Here is a 15815-nt window from a genome sequence, read left to right as displayed (position 1 = left end):
TAGCCGAGCTAATGGCTGTGTTGGTTGACAAACCTGGCGAGAACTGATACTTTCTTGACTTGTAGAATTATCTTTTTAGTTGACAAACATTATATGTGTAATTCACGGTACAAATGGAGCATGACTTAGCTTCTCTATGCTAACTGCTCTGCTACTAGCCTGCACCAAACAACAGCTAGCAACTAGCTAGTGAGCATAGCAGCGCTTTTCTTCACGCTGGACTAAAACACTAACAATAAAGGGTGAATATCGGGACTAACAGTTTTTAAGTGACTCTTATTGACTTATTGCATAACACGTTAGCCAAAATGTTAGCTAACTTTAGCTAGTTGTTGTTTGGCCACTCCTTTACCTATGCTAAAGTATGCTATAGTTTAGAATGTCACAGGGAGAAAAACAAGGTGGCCACTGTTCAGTAAACCCACATTAAGTGAGTGAATGGCACCAGAACCAAGATGGATGCGTTTTGTAGTCCATTACAGTACATGGAAGACCTGATGATACTTGCAAAATTATCTTTGAAATTGATGAACATCATGTGTTTAAAATATTCGTCTGTCGCTGTTGACTACCATGCATGTATTTTCAAAAAATTATTGGGATACTGGAAAGGGGGCGGGGCTTGGCTTCTCTATGTGCAGCTGAGAGAGAGAGAGAAGCCGGGGTCAGATGATGGACAGGAGAGTAAGAAGGGCTGACAGAGGGAGCCAGGAGAGACTGACAGGTTACGGGAGTGGGGAGGAATAAAGGCAGAACAGTCAGTCAGAGCCACAGCAGAAACATCAATACAGAGATGAGAGGCAATCCGGATAATCCCAATCTTAATGAATGCACGGTCATGATATATGCATCTGATAGTACTTTAGAGGACACAGTATCACTCCAATTATACCAGTGGCAGATGCATTATTCAGAGAGGACCAGAGGTATGTGTGTCACTTTCAGAGGGATCCTGTTTCTGCAAAAGCCGCTCGGTTTACAGCACAGAAAACACTGTTTTATGTCTGATTATCGCATAATCACCCCTAGCCCCTGATGTTATGTCATTCCAGCAACGGATAAAAGGTCAACTTTGTGAGAAACGGGACGCTTAGGACGTGTTCTGGACTAATGGGGTAATGGGGGTTTTGCGTGATATGCATCTTGATTTGTGGCGTAGTGAAAGTAGATACGCGCTGAGAGGAATCCAGCGCGAGTACAAACATAATGCCCCCTGACACAAAGCACCAGAGCAGCTTTTCTTTAATACAACAAGACAATATTTCAGCCCTAGAGGGGAATCAGAGAGACTATCTGGTGAAGATCCACTAGGGTAAAAGCACAGTCTGCTTCTATTAAATAAAACATACTGCTGGTTCTCGCTTTGCTCCCATGTTGGATTCCTGGCCAAGCACTCCAGGCAACTTTACTGGAGGACAGACTGAAAACAAGATGGGAGCAGCTATTCTAATTTTATTTTGTCTACATTGTCAGAAAGAAGCGTTCGTGCACACAGATGTCGAACGATCCAGCAAGCCGATAAAAGACGCTGTCGCCGCATACCTCCTCGAGGTGCTTCGAGTTCCCAAGAAAAAGTCTGGAAATACCAAACACACATATCAACGTCTCACAGTCCTGACATAGATTCAGCTAGCAAGAGCGGCTCATGACTCGAGCCAGGAAAATCTGTCGTCGCACATTATTCATTCTTGCTGGTTGATGTTGAAGACAATCTGTGATTCCAACACTCCTTTTCAGTGAGGGATGATATTTAGGGATGAAATAGTGTCCTTTTTTCAGCTATAAACCATAACTTTCATCAAAACTACACCAATCACTATTTCAATATCTACACTGGCTCAAATGACTTACAAAAAAAAAGCTTTCATAATAATTATCATAGATTAGATTTTACTCACATTTACTGGTGGCTTCTCAAATGTAATATTTGCTTGTTATGATAGTAAAAATGATCACTTTTGGCTTAGAACTCATGAATAAAGAAATAAGTAAACGAATCCTGCAGATTAATTGATGAAGAAAATAATCGCTGCAGCCCTAGTGTAAATAGCAGTGGGCCAAGAACAGATCCCTGTGGTTCCCCGTTACTGATGGTAATAAGGTGTTTTAGCTAAATCAAGCCTTATTGCTATCAGTAATGGGGGTAATATGCTAATAGACTGATTAATCATGTTTCCACAACAACACTATAATGTCCACATACATAGAAGCTAAACTTTACCACATTTTAGTACTAAATAATTCAACAACAAAAAAATACATCTCCAGACAAAATTAGTTTACGTCTCACTCGTGAACTTCCCACCATAAACCATGACACTTCCTGCTCACTTTCTAGGCACACCGGTCGACACAGCAGTCAGTAAAGATCGGATGACAGCCACGCTGCTCTAGTTACTGAGGTTTTACTTCCTACCTCGCCTTCGATATAACACAGCAGGACAGCTGATACGGCTGGAGGATAGTAATACGAGGCAGTGACAGTCGACCAGTAGTGAAAACACAACACTGCATTCGCAGGGATCTAGAGTTGAGCGAAGGATTAAATGTGGATGTGTTCGGGGTTGGAAAGCAAGAGTGGAAGCTGTGAGATCATCCCGGGCCGTGCAGGCGGCTTGTTTGACTTGAGGCCTTGCCTGCGGTGTTCTTTAAACAGACCAAGCAGACGGGGATGCCATCTGCTCTCCTGACCCGCTCGCAGCCACCTCCTCCTCTTCTGAGTGGGGAGGGGGAAAAAAATGTCTGTCTCCACTTTTTCACGTTCATCACAGCTGGCTGCAGCATTACGGCCTGGTTTAAAAGGCAGCATTAAAACATGGGGAATGACAGCCCTGCTGTGTGTTGGAAACTTAAAACCTCTTGAGAGAAAGTGCAGGGCTGAGAAGGTTTTTAGAAAATAAGCCAGTCAATCTAACAAGAGAACCGAGGCTTTTCTGGGGTTTCCAAAGCGAGGTTGGGCCATTTGGGGGTCTCTGCAGGGCTCCTGTTGCACTCAAGCTATTACAGCTTTCACAGTTTCATTTCCACACACTGTGGATAGAAAAATCAATAATGTTTCTATTATATGTGGCTGGCATTAGTGTTGAAATGACAGCTTATTTGAAGCTTGCTGCATTTACTCCACCATCAAATGCCGAGTCTGCCATCTGGTGTTCACTACGTAGAAACACACCATGGGATTATTAAAATAAAGATGATGCCATTATTTCCACACAGGTGTTTCCACCCTTCTGATTAGACCCCATCTCAGGAGTGTGGGCATGGATTATCCATCCATCCATCCATCCATCCATCTTATATATGATACTTTGCATTGCAATACTGTACTACAGTAATCATTGTGTACTGTATTGATATGCAGTACTGCAGGTTGTGGTCTACAGAGAACCATCAAGCTAATAAACATATATTTTTTAAATATATCCAATTAATGTGCAACCTAAGATTCTGAAAAGTGAAGCATTAAACTTGCATTCAATCTACTGGCCACCAGGGGGCGACCCCTCTGGTTCCTCCAACATGGTAATGGCCAAAATGCCGAACTCTGGGCTTTGAAATCGAGGTCCACAAACCGTCTTGCGACGGCACCACTACTATGTCCACTTCTTATATACAGTCCATGCATTGAATGGAAATTAATAGATGATATAGAAATAATGATATTCAGACCATGTATGCCTTCTCCTGAGGGAACAGAACCCCCCCTCAACCCTTCTCTCTCTCTCTCTCTCTCTCTCTAACACACACACACACGCGCACGCACACACACACACACACACACACACACACACACACACACACACACACACACACACACACACACACACACACACACACACACACACACACACACACACACACACTGGGTCACGGAGCAGCTAGACAGCTGAGCCATTTATCCAGGTCCCTGGGGAAACAATTACACCCCGCCAGGCAGCAGAACCGGACAGCGGCTGGGAATTAATGATAGGCCCATAGGCTCAAGCTGAGGCAAAAACTTACAGTGGAAGGATGGTGTCACTGACCGAGACCCCTGCTGGTTGTTTGACACCGTGGTAAATTACACTTATTGCTCTCGCAAAACAACATGCATGGTATTCACACAACTAGAGCTATTATAGTAATCATAAAATAATAAAAGCACACACTGCGGCAGGTGCGACAAGCAATATTATGAAAGTCATCTTAGTAGCTAACTGCAATGGTAGCGTGGTCGTGACCTGTCAATCACAAGGTAGCCCCGCCCTTAATCATCCCCTGCTTTCTGGTGTTTGACTGTAAATGGACCATAAATGAACATCATGCTGGATTGAAGAAGATTGAGACCATAAACTCATGTTTACAATGTTCACTGAGATAATAAATCAATCTCATAGACTTCGATACAATCAGAGGAGTCGACCCCTGGTGGCCAGCAGAGAGAATGCAAGTTTATGGCACTTTTCAGAAGTAGAGATTGCCTGGTTTGAATAAAAAACACCCCTTAATGACGTTATAAAACTCACGAGTACTGCAGACATAAAACACAGAAAGTATGCTTTGTTCTTCCTTCATGGCAGGAGACTGTGGCGAGTCATAATAGCCATATACACAGATGGTTGCAATGTCCTCTAGTAACCTTACACAGCACAGACCTTGAGACAGTGTTTATAGGAGAGAGTGGCCAATTTAATGTTATTAATACATGTTTTCCATCCCATAATCACAGGGACATTTCATGCCTCCTCTAATAGGCGGTCAAAACGTGATCACCTGCGTGAGCGGCGGCTATTTTAATTGCCTAATTTATGTACCCATTGTTCAGATTTCCAACACACCGTGTTCTTTCTGTCGCTGTGAAAAAAGCAGACCTCTTCCAGCTTCTTTCCCCTCGTGCTTCAGCGTTAGGAGCTGCCACATCCCAGCCCCCACCTCCCCACAACCCCTCTAGCTGCCTCCTCCTCCTCCTCCTCACCCCCTCCCCGCCCCTCCCTCCCTCTCGTGGCTCGTTGCCATGGAAGCTGATTGGAAGGATCACTCTGTCTCTCCAGCACATTGCCACTCTATCCTTGCCAGGAGAAAACAGGGCGATTCAGAGCACAGCACACACAAAAAAGCCCTTCTCGAACAGTAAGTCAAGGTGAGGTAGTTATTGATAATATTAAACTATACATAAAACATACAGATTATTAAATACAGATTATTAAAGTGAAGTAACTTTTGGTTACTTCTAAAACGCCCATAATCTATTTTTCCGCCTCTGTATTTAATAGAATATAAAATACAAGTGAACAAAGATTTAAAAAATCCATACAAACAGCAGAAGTCAGAGATGGTTAAAAATATCCACACACAAAACAGTAAATGATCATTTTTTTAAATAACAGAGAAAAAAAAAGAGATATTTCAAAATTCATTTCAAAATAAAAGCAGAGCAAAAAGCAAGCATTGAGATGTTTATGTAAAAAGCCTATTTTGTTCATATTTAAGAAGAATATCAGTGACTTAAAGTACTACAAAGGATGTGAGAATAAATGTTCACAGCAAATATTTGATGGTGGATTTTGGCCTGATGGTCAAGGACATTGTGCGCCACGCTCCGGTAGCGCCCTGACGGCTTCAGCACTTTTTAATTACCCTCTAACTAATAAACGAAGCTCCTCAATGCAGAAGATAATCAGCTGTTGCAGATCGTAATGCAATTTCCTGACAGATGTGTTTCAACAAGCGTAGTTTGGTCCCACACAATAGGCTCCAGGTGTATCAGGAGAGTAGTATCTCCCATAAATGCCTCGGTTACAAGCACAATGTCACAAAGCTGTACAACTAATCGAAGAACTCTGCTGCTTCCTGTGAGGCCATATTGTTCCAGCACTTTCTCTGTGCTGCGATCGAAAAAAGGAAGAGGAAAATGTCTTCCTGATGGATGAATCACTTCTCTCCGTGTACAGTAGCCGATATACAAATCCAAGGCTGAAGGCTCTTGCTACTTTTATTTCTGATGCTCTCCGACCAAACGCTATAATGGGAGGATAGACCATTCAGGGCCCCGCATTGCTATGGCAACCATGTTTAGGGCTCGCGGGTGGGGGTTGGGTTGTTAATCACACAATTTTGAAAGAGACATAGTTTATATTCATAGTAATCTCCCAAAGAACTAAACATAAAATAACAATAACTACATTAGGTGGACCAAAATATGGCAATTTTTCTACAAAATTACAATCCCGGAGAACTAAACCTTTATCCTTAAATAAACAAAATAAAAATGCAACAAACTACTTGCTTAGGTTTGGTAAAAACATCATGGTTTGGCTAAAAAAAAGGATGTTTGATACGTCTTTTACGTTTTTTCTGGCTTGATTTTGAAATAAGTGACTTTTGGTTTCACACGAGACACAAACAGGAGTCTCCTGGGTGAAAGTCCTGTGTTGACGCAGCCATCCACCCATCGACTTCTGCCAATTTTGATCGTAATACCTCAAGAACATCTAAGAGACAATACAGTTTATTTGTATGAGGAAGTAATTCTAGGGAGAGTAGGCTGACAGCCATGCTAGCATTTTGTGCTCAAGCTAACATGCTCACAATCACAAGCTGGTGTAAGTTTTAACTTGTCCAATACTTTTTGGATCCCATTTTAATTGTAGCGTGGATTGTTTGCTCGGGGTCGATTCATGAGAGCACATTTTATTTGTAGATAATTTCTCTTTGAATATCATAAAGATAATCAAAATGCAAAGTGCAGCTTCTGCAGGTTATTTTTAAATATTACGTGGTTTAGTTAGCAATGTATAAAATGGTCCTCATTTTTATATATAAAAGCATAAAACATTACATTTCTACATTCTACAATCTTTCTATCAGTTAGGCAAGTCTGGAACCGTCTTCTCAACTTAACTATTAGACACACTTTTAATCCTTTAGTTGAATGTCAGTCATGCTAATTACATTCAGAATAGACATATTTTGATATTTCCCATTCTTTGTGTCTGTATCCCCTTGCTTCCCTGGATCTATCTGCCCCACTATCAATTTAAATTTCAAATCAGCTTCATGGAAAACAACAAAAAAGAATCACATTTGCATTCACCGTTTCCACTTTCTTTCTCTTTCTTTCTTTCTATCGCTACTGCATTTGTGTCGAGAATTCTGCCGACTCTAAAAAGAGGTAGTTCACATCGCAGAATCTACACTTTTCCACCCCCACCCCATCACATGCACCCCCACATCCACCCCCCCCCCCCCCCCCCTCTTTCTCTCTGTGATCTCAAAGGGCTTGCTTCACCTCAGTCAAGCTCCAGCGCTCCAGCCGGCAGCAGCATCGAGCTAACAAGTCTTTGTGAGGAGGGAGAGAGAGAGAGGGAGGGGGAGAGAGAGAGAGAAGGGAGGGAGGAGGAGGGGGGAGAATCAGACTTGACAGTGTGAGCATAGGATGAGGATGCAGAGGGAGGACGCATAAGATAGTGACAGAGGTTCAGTGTTGCACAATAGTGCCAGAGGAAAGAGAGAGAGAGAGTGGGAGAGAGAGAAAGAGGGAGGGAGAGAAAGCAGGCATCATGGCAGCGCTCACTGCATCATCACGACACATGGGGATGTTTGGCCGCTGCTGGTGAACACTGTGTGATGCAGAGGAGAGAGTCGAGGAGGACTTCCTGGAAACCAAAGGCGAGCCGAGGAAACAGGTCAGTGGCGGTCAAGCTCCACTCGCAGGAGGCTTCTTTTTTTTTTTGTTGCATGCAGCACACACACACACACACACACACACACACACACTGAGGGATCGAACCACAAGTCACTGATTTGCATTTGTCAATAAGAATCCCCCCGTCGGTGTTCGGGACGTGGACATGCGTGGCGAGCATGCATGTGTGTAGTTTGTGTGCGTAAAGAGGCTGCACAGGTAACTCAGGAAAGCTGCAACACCCTCTGTGACACCGAATACATAGAGATGATGCGTTCACTGTCTCTTCTACACATCTATCTGGAGGGGGTTTCAGTTTTTCCCCCCTGAAGCTGGATTATAGGGCTGAATATGCAACTAAAACCAATCAGAAATGTAAGAACGAAGGCAGGAAAAGAATAATTGCATCGCAGTAAGAGGAAGGAGACAAAGCCGGTTAGAGAGGACAAGCTTGGCCCAGCTCTGCTGCATATGATGTAATCCTCCACCAGTCCGAGCCATCAGCTCAACAGTTCTTACGTTTAAAATCGGACGTATGAACAAAAAGCGGAGGGCTAAAGACACTTCCTATTAGCAGCTGAAGTGTTGGAGAGAACTTCCAACGCGTGCAAATCATCACAAACGATACGTCATATCAGTTCAGCCAAAATGGAACCAGTCGTTCTCTGCCACAAAGTTCGGCCAACTAACGACACATAGCGGTGGCGGTGCAAAGAACGCAACGTTTAAAGGTAATCGCTGACAATCGAGTGGAACGTTTTTTTTGAAACGCTGTTATTTGAAATGACGTACAGTAATAGCTGTGCAAATATTCTAAAAATAGATTAATTTCACCTCCTTTCAGCTGCTCGCTTTGCTTAATTCTTTGCAAAAAAGTGCTTTCGACGCAAGTCAAACACAAAAGGGCTCGTATGGAGGTGAAATATGCTGCACTTTATTGATTTGGTATTATTTTTGGAAATCCTTTGTGTCGCCACATCAAGGTATTTCTTTCTAAGTCAGTCACATTAAGTTCACTGCTGCGGGCGATGTATGCATGTATAAATTCTGCATTTCAGAAAGCAATGCTAAAGGAATAAATGAGGTGCTTATTATGAGTAAATTCAGAGTTTTTAATTTTTTAATTTTTAGGTCGCTAATATTCACACTCTTTTAGCTCAGTTTTTGTTCTCCACCATCGTCTATTAATATTCATATTATTGTTAAGGCTGTCAAAATTAACGATTCATTTGTGGAATTAACGAGTCTCTTAACTTTTGACTGACAGCAGGTTATACAGTCAATAAGGAATATCCCTAACATCATTATTATCCCCATTATTCTGGCGTATATACATCTGCAGGTACGAGCAGTGGGAGGAGCCACATGATGAGCGGGATCCTGAAGAGGAAGCGGGAGGAGGGCCCGCCCCCTTACCTTTCGCTGCAGGGCTCTGATGACGAGGTGTTCTGCAGCGACAGCGGCAACAGCAGTGACAGTCTCAACCATCCCGTCCCCTCGGGGCTGCTGGACTGTAAGACCACATCGCCACGCTACTTCTGTCCACGACTGCAGCTCGCATGTTTCCAACGCCCACATGGAGAAACTGTTCGGGCAAAATCAATAATATACTAGAAAGAGAAAACGTGGTTACTGCAGGGATCATTTGGAGAAGTTTACCTACTGGCCCCCCCAAGCGCACCAACAACGTGCTGTTCTGCATGTAATAAATCAATAACCTACAGGATTAGTGGCCCTACAGCAAATGTTCAACATGGCAGAGTATAAAGACTAGAAAAGCTTACAATAACAATATATTCAAGCTGGTATTATCATGTATGAATTGCTGGTTTTATTGTTCACAGTGTGAAGAAAGTTGGAAAAAGAAAAATAGATTAAAAAGAATAAAATAACAGAATTAGTAACAATTAAAATAAGAATATTGATAACAAAACAGAGAAGAAGAAAAGGAGAAGAAAAAAAGAAGATGTTTTTACTTAACAAAGTAATTTTGCTGCCTAAATCTAAGACATTTTCTCTCCAATGTACACCAATAATCACATTAAAATGGTGTCAAACTGCGACTGTATTGCAGGAGAAAATATGTTACCGTGGAAACCTAATTGGGAGCACGTCATTTTGTCGGAGACTAGGCATATTATGGAGGTTTCCCATTCGTTTACAGTTCTACGCCGATGACACACAGCTATATAACACCAAAAGACCATCACTAATGAAACGCTGGCTGACTCACGTTCTTTTTTTCCAATCTCAGCGACCCTCCAGCAGCGGCCAAAGCGAATGCGGGGCCACAACGTGCACTTTGAGAGCGTGACGGTCTACTACTTCAACCGCCGGCAGGGCTTCACCAGCGTGCCCACGCAAGGCGGCAGCACCTTGGGGATGTCGCCGCGTCACAGCGGGGTGAAGCGCTTCACCCTCCGGGAGTTTGCGATGGAGCAGAAACGGAGACACTGGACCATGTTGAGGGATCATCTCAAAGAGGAGAAACTCAACGCCATCAAACTCAAAGTCAGTGAGATGAGTGAATAACACCTAAATAGCTCCATCACAGCAACTCATCAAAAAAGCACTCCGAAATGTTTCCATGACAATTCCTCAACAAAACATATACACATTTTTTTTTAAACAAGGTCATAAACGTGTAAAAAACAGAGGTATGATTAGTATTGTGTATTAAACATTTCGGAACTTTGTTACAATTTCTGTTCTGTCTTGTTTTTGTTTCTGTTTTTGTTTTGTATAGTCTCAAACTATTTGGAAATGAGTTAGTTACTATATTATACTATTCTATACTATTCCTTTGAAAACACCAAAATAAATTACTCCAATATATCACCAGTCTAGAGCAAAAAGAAGTAATTGCATGGAAGTCTATGAGAAAATGGTCCTACTTCTCTCTTGATGTATGATCTCAGTAAACATTGTAAACATGAGTTTTAGTCTCAATCTCTAGTTTCAAGTCTTCTTCAATCCAGCATGATGTTCATTTTGTACATTATGGTCCATTTAGAGTCCACCAGACCAGAAAGCATGGGATGCTTTAGGGGGCGGGGCTACCTTGTGATTGACAGGTCTGCTAAGATTACTTTAACACTTCACTGTAAAGTTCACCTTGAACTATGAAGCTAACTTTGCTAACAGTTCTAACATTCTGCATATTTTGTAGCCAATTTAGCTGAACTTGTTTATGTGTGGGCATGCATTCATGGTTCTTACTTACTGTTTCTGTCCTCCAGCTGACTAAGAATGGCACCGTGCCGTCCGTGGAGGCGGACACCCTGACGCTGGACGACATATCCGAAGACGACCTGGATGTGGACAACACAGAGGTGGACGATTACTTCTTCCTCCAGCCTCTGACTACCAGGCGGCGCCGGGCCCTTCTCCGGGCCTCGGGGGTGCGACGCATCGACGTGGAGGAGAAGCACCAGCTGCGGGCCCTGCGCATGTCCCGGGAGGAGTGTGGGTGCCGTTGCCGGGGGATATGTGACCCGGAGACCTGTGCCTGCAGCCTGGCCGGCATTAAGTGCCAGGTAAATGGAACTGTGGTGAGGCCCAACTATAATACTAAAGTGTTGTTCATGTCTGTCAAACAGGACACCCTTGGGGATTTTTATTATATAAACATTTTTTTTGCAGTATCAGGGTTCATATGCTAGTGGTCCCTAGGAAGCGTGGTCCCAATTGGTTTTTACAGGGAGTTCCAATTCCATCAGTTGGGTCCTTTGAATCAGGAAGAGAAGGCCGTATTTCTGGGCTGCATTTGAAGGAGTCTTTGATGCGGGACTGGCTTATTGCAGCTAATGTCTTGATTCAAACCACGGACTAGCTAGCCTCCCTCCTCGCAATGTGCTGATGACACAGCATGTGTTCAAAGAACATGAACAAAAATTAACACCTAGGGTTGCCACCTCCCAAGCAGAATCATGAATAATACCACCAATATTATATCAATGAAGTTCCTAACAGCGATATGTTGATGTTGTATTGATGATATACCGCCCAAACATCTGAGAAAAATATATTAAGTAAAACAATATTGTAAGTTAAACAGTATGTATTCATTTTTAATATTTCATACTGTAAAACCATTCGTAGGATGCACATATTCTAAATTGTAAGTATAAAGTATAAATGAAAAACTTATTCATATTTTCACATCAGGATACTACATTTATATTGATTCATATTTCAATAAATCAATGTTTATGTGTCACATAAGCTAATTTTGAGGGCAGCCACGTGAGGCCAAGCCCGCTTCAGGGACTGAGATGTAAACAGGAAGTCAGTGCCCTGTATGTTTGCTGGTAAATATAGCAAGCAATTAAATAGAATCACAATACAACGTCCCATCATAGAAGCTATGGATTAGCTTACTGTATTAGCCTCTGCTTGAAGACCTGTGCGACCGCTGTTGACATTGCTTCTTGACGTTTCTGGAACGTTCTCTCCTGTCGCGTGCACTTCTGCCAGCCCGCCGCGCGCCACAGAAAACACTCGCCTTAGACATAAACGTATACATATTGTACAGTTTTGCTTTATATTCATTTTAATTGCCAAGCGTTTACATTTCCTACTCACGTCTGTATTTTCGTTTCAGCGGCGCACGAGGCCACCGCTAGGCCCGCCCTCTCTCGCCCAATCACCGACGAGCTCTCGTTCCTCGCGCATAAAACTAACCAAACAACATACGACCGCTACGAGTGGGCGGGAACTAGCCGCGAGAGGCGCTGGGATGATGCGCTCACAACGGAACAAACCGCGTACCGTAATGATTCAAAACGGGACGCAAACTAGATTACGTTCACATTTTGAGTGGAATACAAACACAGCACTATTGTTTCAATTGTAGGAAGTGTATCCTCTTTTTGTTACTGGACAAAATCTCATTATAGTATAGATAAAATGATATAAAGATATAAAAGTGTATATTTCCTTGCACAAAGAGTCTGGCCAATTAAAAATGAATTTGTACTTGAATACAGGAAGTAGTGCTGTCTACTTTTACCCAAAGGGCCTTGTGCTTGAAACCAAATAATGATAAGTCTAAAGATGATTCAACTCAAAGCGGTGTTTTTCAGGGTATTTAGTACATGGAGTTCTACTGTGTAATTATAAACAGACGATCTCCTCCAGCATGACCAGCTATTGGCAGCTGTAGTCCCCTTTTGCGGTCCCTGCTGGATTCAGTCTTTGTTTGTTTGTCCTCAGGTGGACCGCATGTCCTTCCCTTGTGGCTGCACCAAAGATGGCTGCAGCAACAACACGGGGCGCCTGGAGTTCAACCCGGTCCGGGTTCGCACCCACTTCCTGCACACCATCATGAAGCTGGAGCTGGAGAAGAGTCGCGAGCAGCAGCAGCAGCAGCAGCAGCAGCCGGAGCAGCAGCAGCAGCTTGTAACCAATGGCAACGGTTACCATGGCGACTCCTCCTTGGTCCAGCAGCAGCAGCAGCAGCCGCCGAACCTGCAGTTCCCATTGATGAGTGGCGCGCCGCACATTCCCATCATGCACCTCCAGAGTGCAGGCGACACGGATTCCCGTCTAGATGAAGAGGAGGAAGAGGAAGAGGAGGAGGAGGAGGAAGAGGAGGAGGATGAAGCTTACGACGAGGAAGAGGACGGCAGCAGTATTTGCAGCGGGGTGTCGGACTGCAGCACGCACAGCTTAGACACAATCAACCCAGAGGAAGAGGAGGAGGAGGAAGACGAAGAGGATGAAGAGGAAGACGATGAAGATGAGGAGGAGGAGGAGGAGGAGGAGGATGAAGAGGACTGGGATTGCTCGTTGCATGGGACGGGTCCTCCACCCTACTCGGTTCCACTCCCCTCTGTGTTGAGTTACTCTAACAGCCCCCTCATGAGTCTCAGCCACCCATTCCACGACGCCCCCCCCATGCAGCACTATCAGACTGACCCCCTCCCCACAGTCGAGGCCGCGTTAGAGTCTGAAATGAAACACCGCCAAGCACAGCAGCCTCCAGACGAGCCGCCAACAGGCCGCCAGAGCGACCCACACCCCCAGGACTCACAGACTGAGGCCGGGTCTGCAGGGCTGACCCAGGCCGCTCAAATCACAGACTCAGAGAGTACCTGATGGGAACGCTCTAGAGAGGGATCGGCTAATATTTGGAAATCTTGATTCAAGAATTGTCTCCTATGACCATCAGTTTGATTTATTCTTGATAAGTGCACTTCCCGAGAGTGAGTCATGCAGATTTTGACCAAATTTGCAAAAGGAGGTGGTCTAATTTGAACTCTCCGAGATTGAGGGTTGAGGTAAAACACTGGGAAATAAGATATGAAGTGTTTCCGTAGGAGCACGTTACCTGTAACTATAACAGAGTATCATTTATGCCCTCAATCATCACGGCATGTTTCCTGGTTGTGACCGGTATCTATGACGAATCCAGATTTCGAGGTGCCCGCGTTGTTTTCCACTATTTTTCCGTTGTGCTGGTGTCTCATCCTCGCTGCTAATCGTCCTTTAATGCCTGTCTGTATTAGCATGTGTTTTACCTAAGATGTTCCAAGGCTTGACGCAAATTGTAAAATGATGTCACATGGCGATTACACCGGCGTTTAGATGAATAACTACCAACGCATCAGTGTTTTCTAATTCATACAGAAGGTTTTTTTTTTTGGTTTCGCACACAAAGCCTTGCTAGACGTCCTTAGTCCAGACTACATCAGTAGAATGTTGTACAGACGTTCATGGTCCCCACAGGATGAATTTAAATACATTTGGATATCCCTTAAAAGCAGCTATGAGCCTTTTGAGCGGTTTAGCGTCCTTTTTTAGTTGACTCCCATGGCTCTCACAGCTGTTTTCAGCGATAAAACTCAGAAAACAAAACCGATACTACTGGTCCTTAACAGCAAACGGAGTTAGCAACTAGCTGGTGAACATAGTGTAGCATGTAAAGAAAGACATGTGGCTCAGGAGATGTTGAAGATCAAAACGGAGCTAATAGCCACAGCTAATGCTAACGTTGGGGCTCGCTACGCCTAATATCGATCACATCGACCTCAGCTTTGTGTTTGGCGCCAATTAGCAATTGTGACATGCTAAATTAAGATAGCAAGTCCTTAACATTAGCATGTTAGGATTGCCATTGTAGCATGCTAAAATTAGCATTTAGCTTAAATCCTGGTGGACTCATTTCCCAACAAAGCGTCCCACTATAGTTCCATATAATGCCAAATCATGACCTTTTACTGTAGACGATAAACTGCTGTTTTAAATAATGTGCCTAAAAAGCTGTCTGTGCGTGTAATTTATCGTTTTACAGTCATGTGACCAATGTGATGAAGCTGCACCCTTTTTTTTCCAGTTTTCAGATGAGTTACAGCTCATGTGAAAGTAGTTCCATTTTGTCACTCAATACTGCCAAAACCGGGGCCAAATATATTTCATGTTCTTTTTCAAGCAACTGTACATTTTTCATGAGTGTGAATAAAAAAAAATTAAAAAAGGTGACATCTTTCTTCCATCATCTGCATTCTATTTCTCTACCAGCAGATGGCGCCTGTTGCTTAACAACCGACCTGCCCGCCTGACATCCTCCAGCACCATTTCTACTGTTCTGACGTCAGTATATTTGTTGATTACATGCTTCCTGTGTTGGTACGTGTGACATCACCATCTCAGCAAAACATTTACTTATTTAAATCCCGTTTTCCTCCAGTTTATCCCCACCAGTGCTCCCGGTTTGAATCCGTTGTGGCCTCTAAAGGGCGCTGTTGCGTTGTGCTCTCACGTCATTGACCGACCTATTCATGTATAGACGTATTTCCATGGCTCGTTGTGTAACCACACGACGGCAGCAGGTGCCCTGCACAATGGAGGATGTACACTCTGGTGGTGACGTTTTGTTTTCACCCAGCAAGGCATTGTGGGTAAGTAAGCAAGCTGGGAGATGTTGCTGATCAATCACAGGCAGGAGCGCTGTAATGTTAGGTTGCCAGGCAACAGGAAGGGGGGGAGAAGGAGATGCTGGGACTCAGCTCATCACCTCCGTCTCCTGCTGTCTATCCCAAGAGCTAACGACATACGTTTGATGTAGAGGCTAAGTCCCACCCCTTCCTGTGGCCCACAATGGGACCTGACTGGAAAAAAATGATGTTCATTTCTGTGAATAAACATGGCA

General features: G+C 43.7%; 1 protein-coding gene across 3 annotated transcripts; it reads left to right on the top strand.

The window, feature by feature from the left end:
• Positions 1–7525: 7525 nt before the first annotated feature.
• On the top strand, positions 7526–15103 carry LOC311009657 (cysteine/serine-rich nuclear protein 3-like). Of its 3 annotated transcripts, none has more exons than XM_084003982.1 (5): positions 7526–7674; positions 9016–9176; positions 9918–10174; positions 10903–11199; positions 12878–15103. In XM_084003982.1, exons 2-5 carry the CDS (start codon positions 9029–9031, stop codon positions 13760–13762), a joined length of 1587 nt encoding a protein of 528 aa, XP_083860108.1. In that variant the 5' UTR covers positions 7526–7674; positions 9016–9028; the 3' UTR covers positions 13763–15103. The 3 variants fall into 3 exon arrangements, with proteins under 3 accessions (XP_083860108.1, XP_083860107.1, XP_083860106.1); XM_084003981.1 differs by having other exon boundaries at positions 7526–7664; positions 9006–9176; positions 10903–11214; positions 12878–15102; XM_084003980.1 differs by having other exon boundaries at positions 10903–11214; positions 12878–15102.
• The last annotated feature ends 712 nt before the right edge of the window (positions 15104–15815 follow it).

This window comes from Eutrigla gurnardus, assembly GCF_963514095.1.
Source record: "Eutrigla gurnardus genome assembly, chromosome: 24".
Classification (NCBI taxonomy): domain Eukaryota; kingdom Metazoa; phylum Chordata; class Actinopteri; order Perciformes; family Triglidae; genus Eutrigla; species Eutrigla gurnardus.
The sequence above is the reverse complement of the archived record's forward strand: the minus strand, read 5'-3'. Positions and strand labels throughout refer to the sequence as shown.

Coding starts and splice junctions, on each gene's coding strand:
- LOC311009657 (XM_084003981.1), top strand. CDS start 9,029: ATGATGAGCGGGATCCTGAAGAGGAAGCGGGAGGAGGGCCCGCCCCCT. Junction 10,175..10,902: donor TCAACGCCATCAAACTCAAA/GTCAGTGAGATG, acceptor TCTGTCCTCCAG/CTGACTAAGAATGGCACCGT. Junction 11,215..12,877: donor GCCAGGTAAATGGAACTGTG/GTGAGGCCCAAC, acceptor GTTTGTCCTCAG/GTGGACCGCATGTCCTTCCC.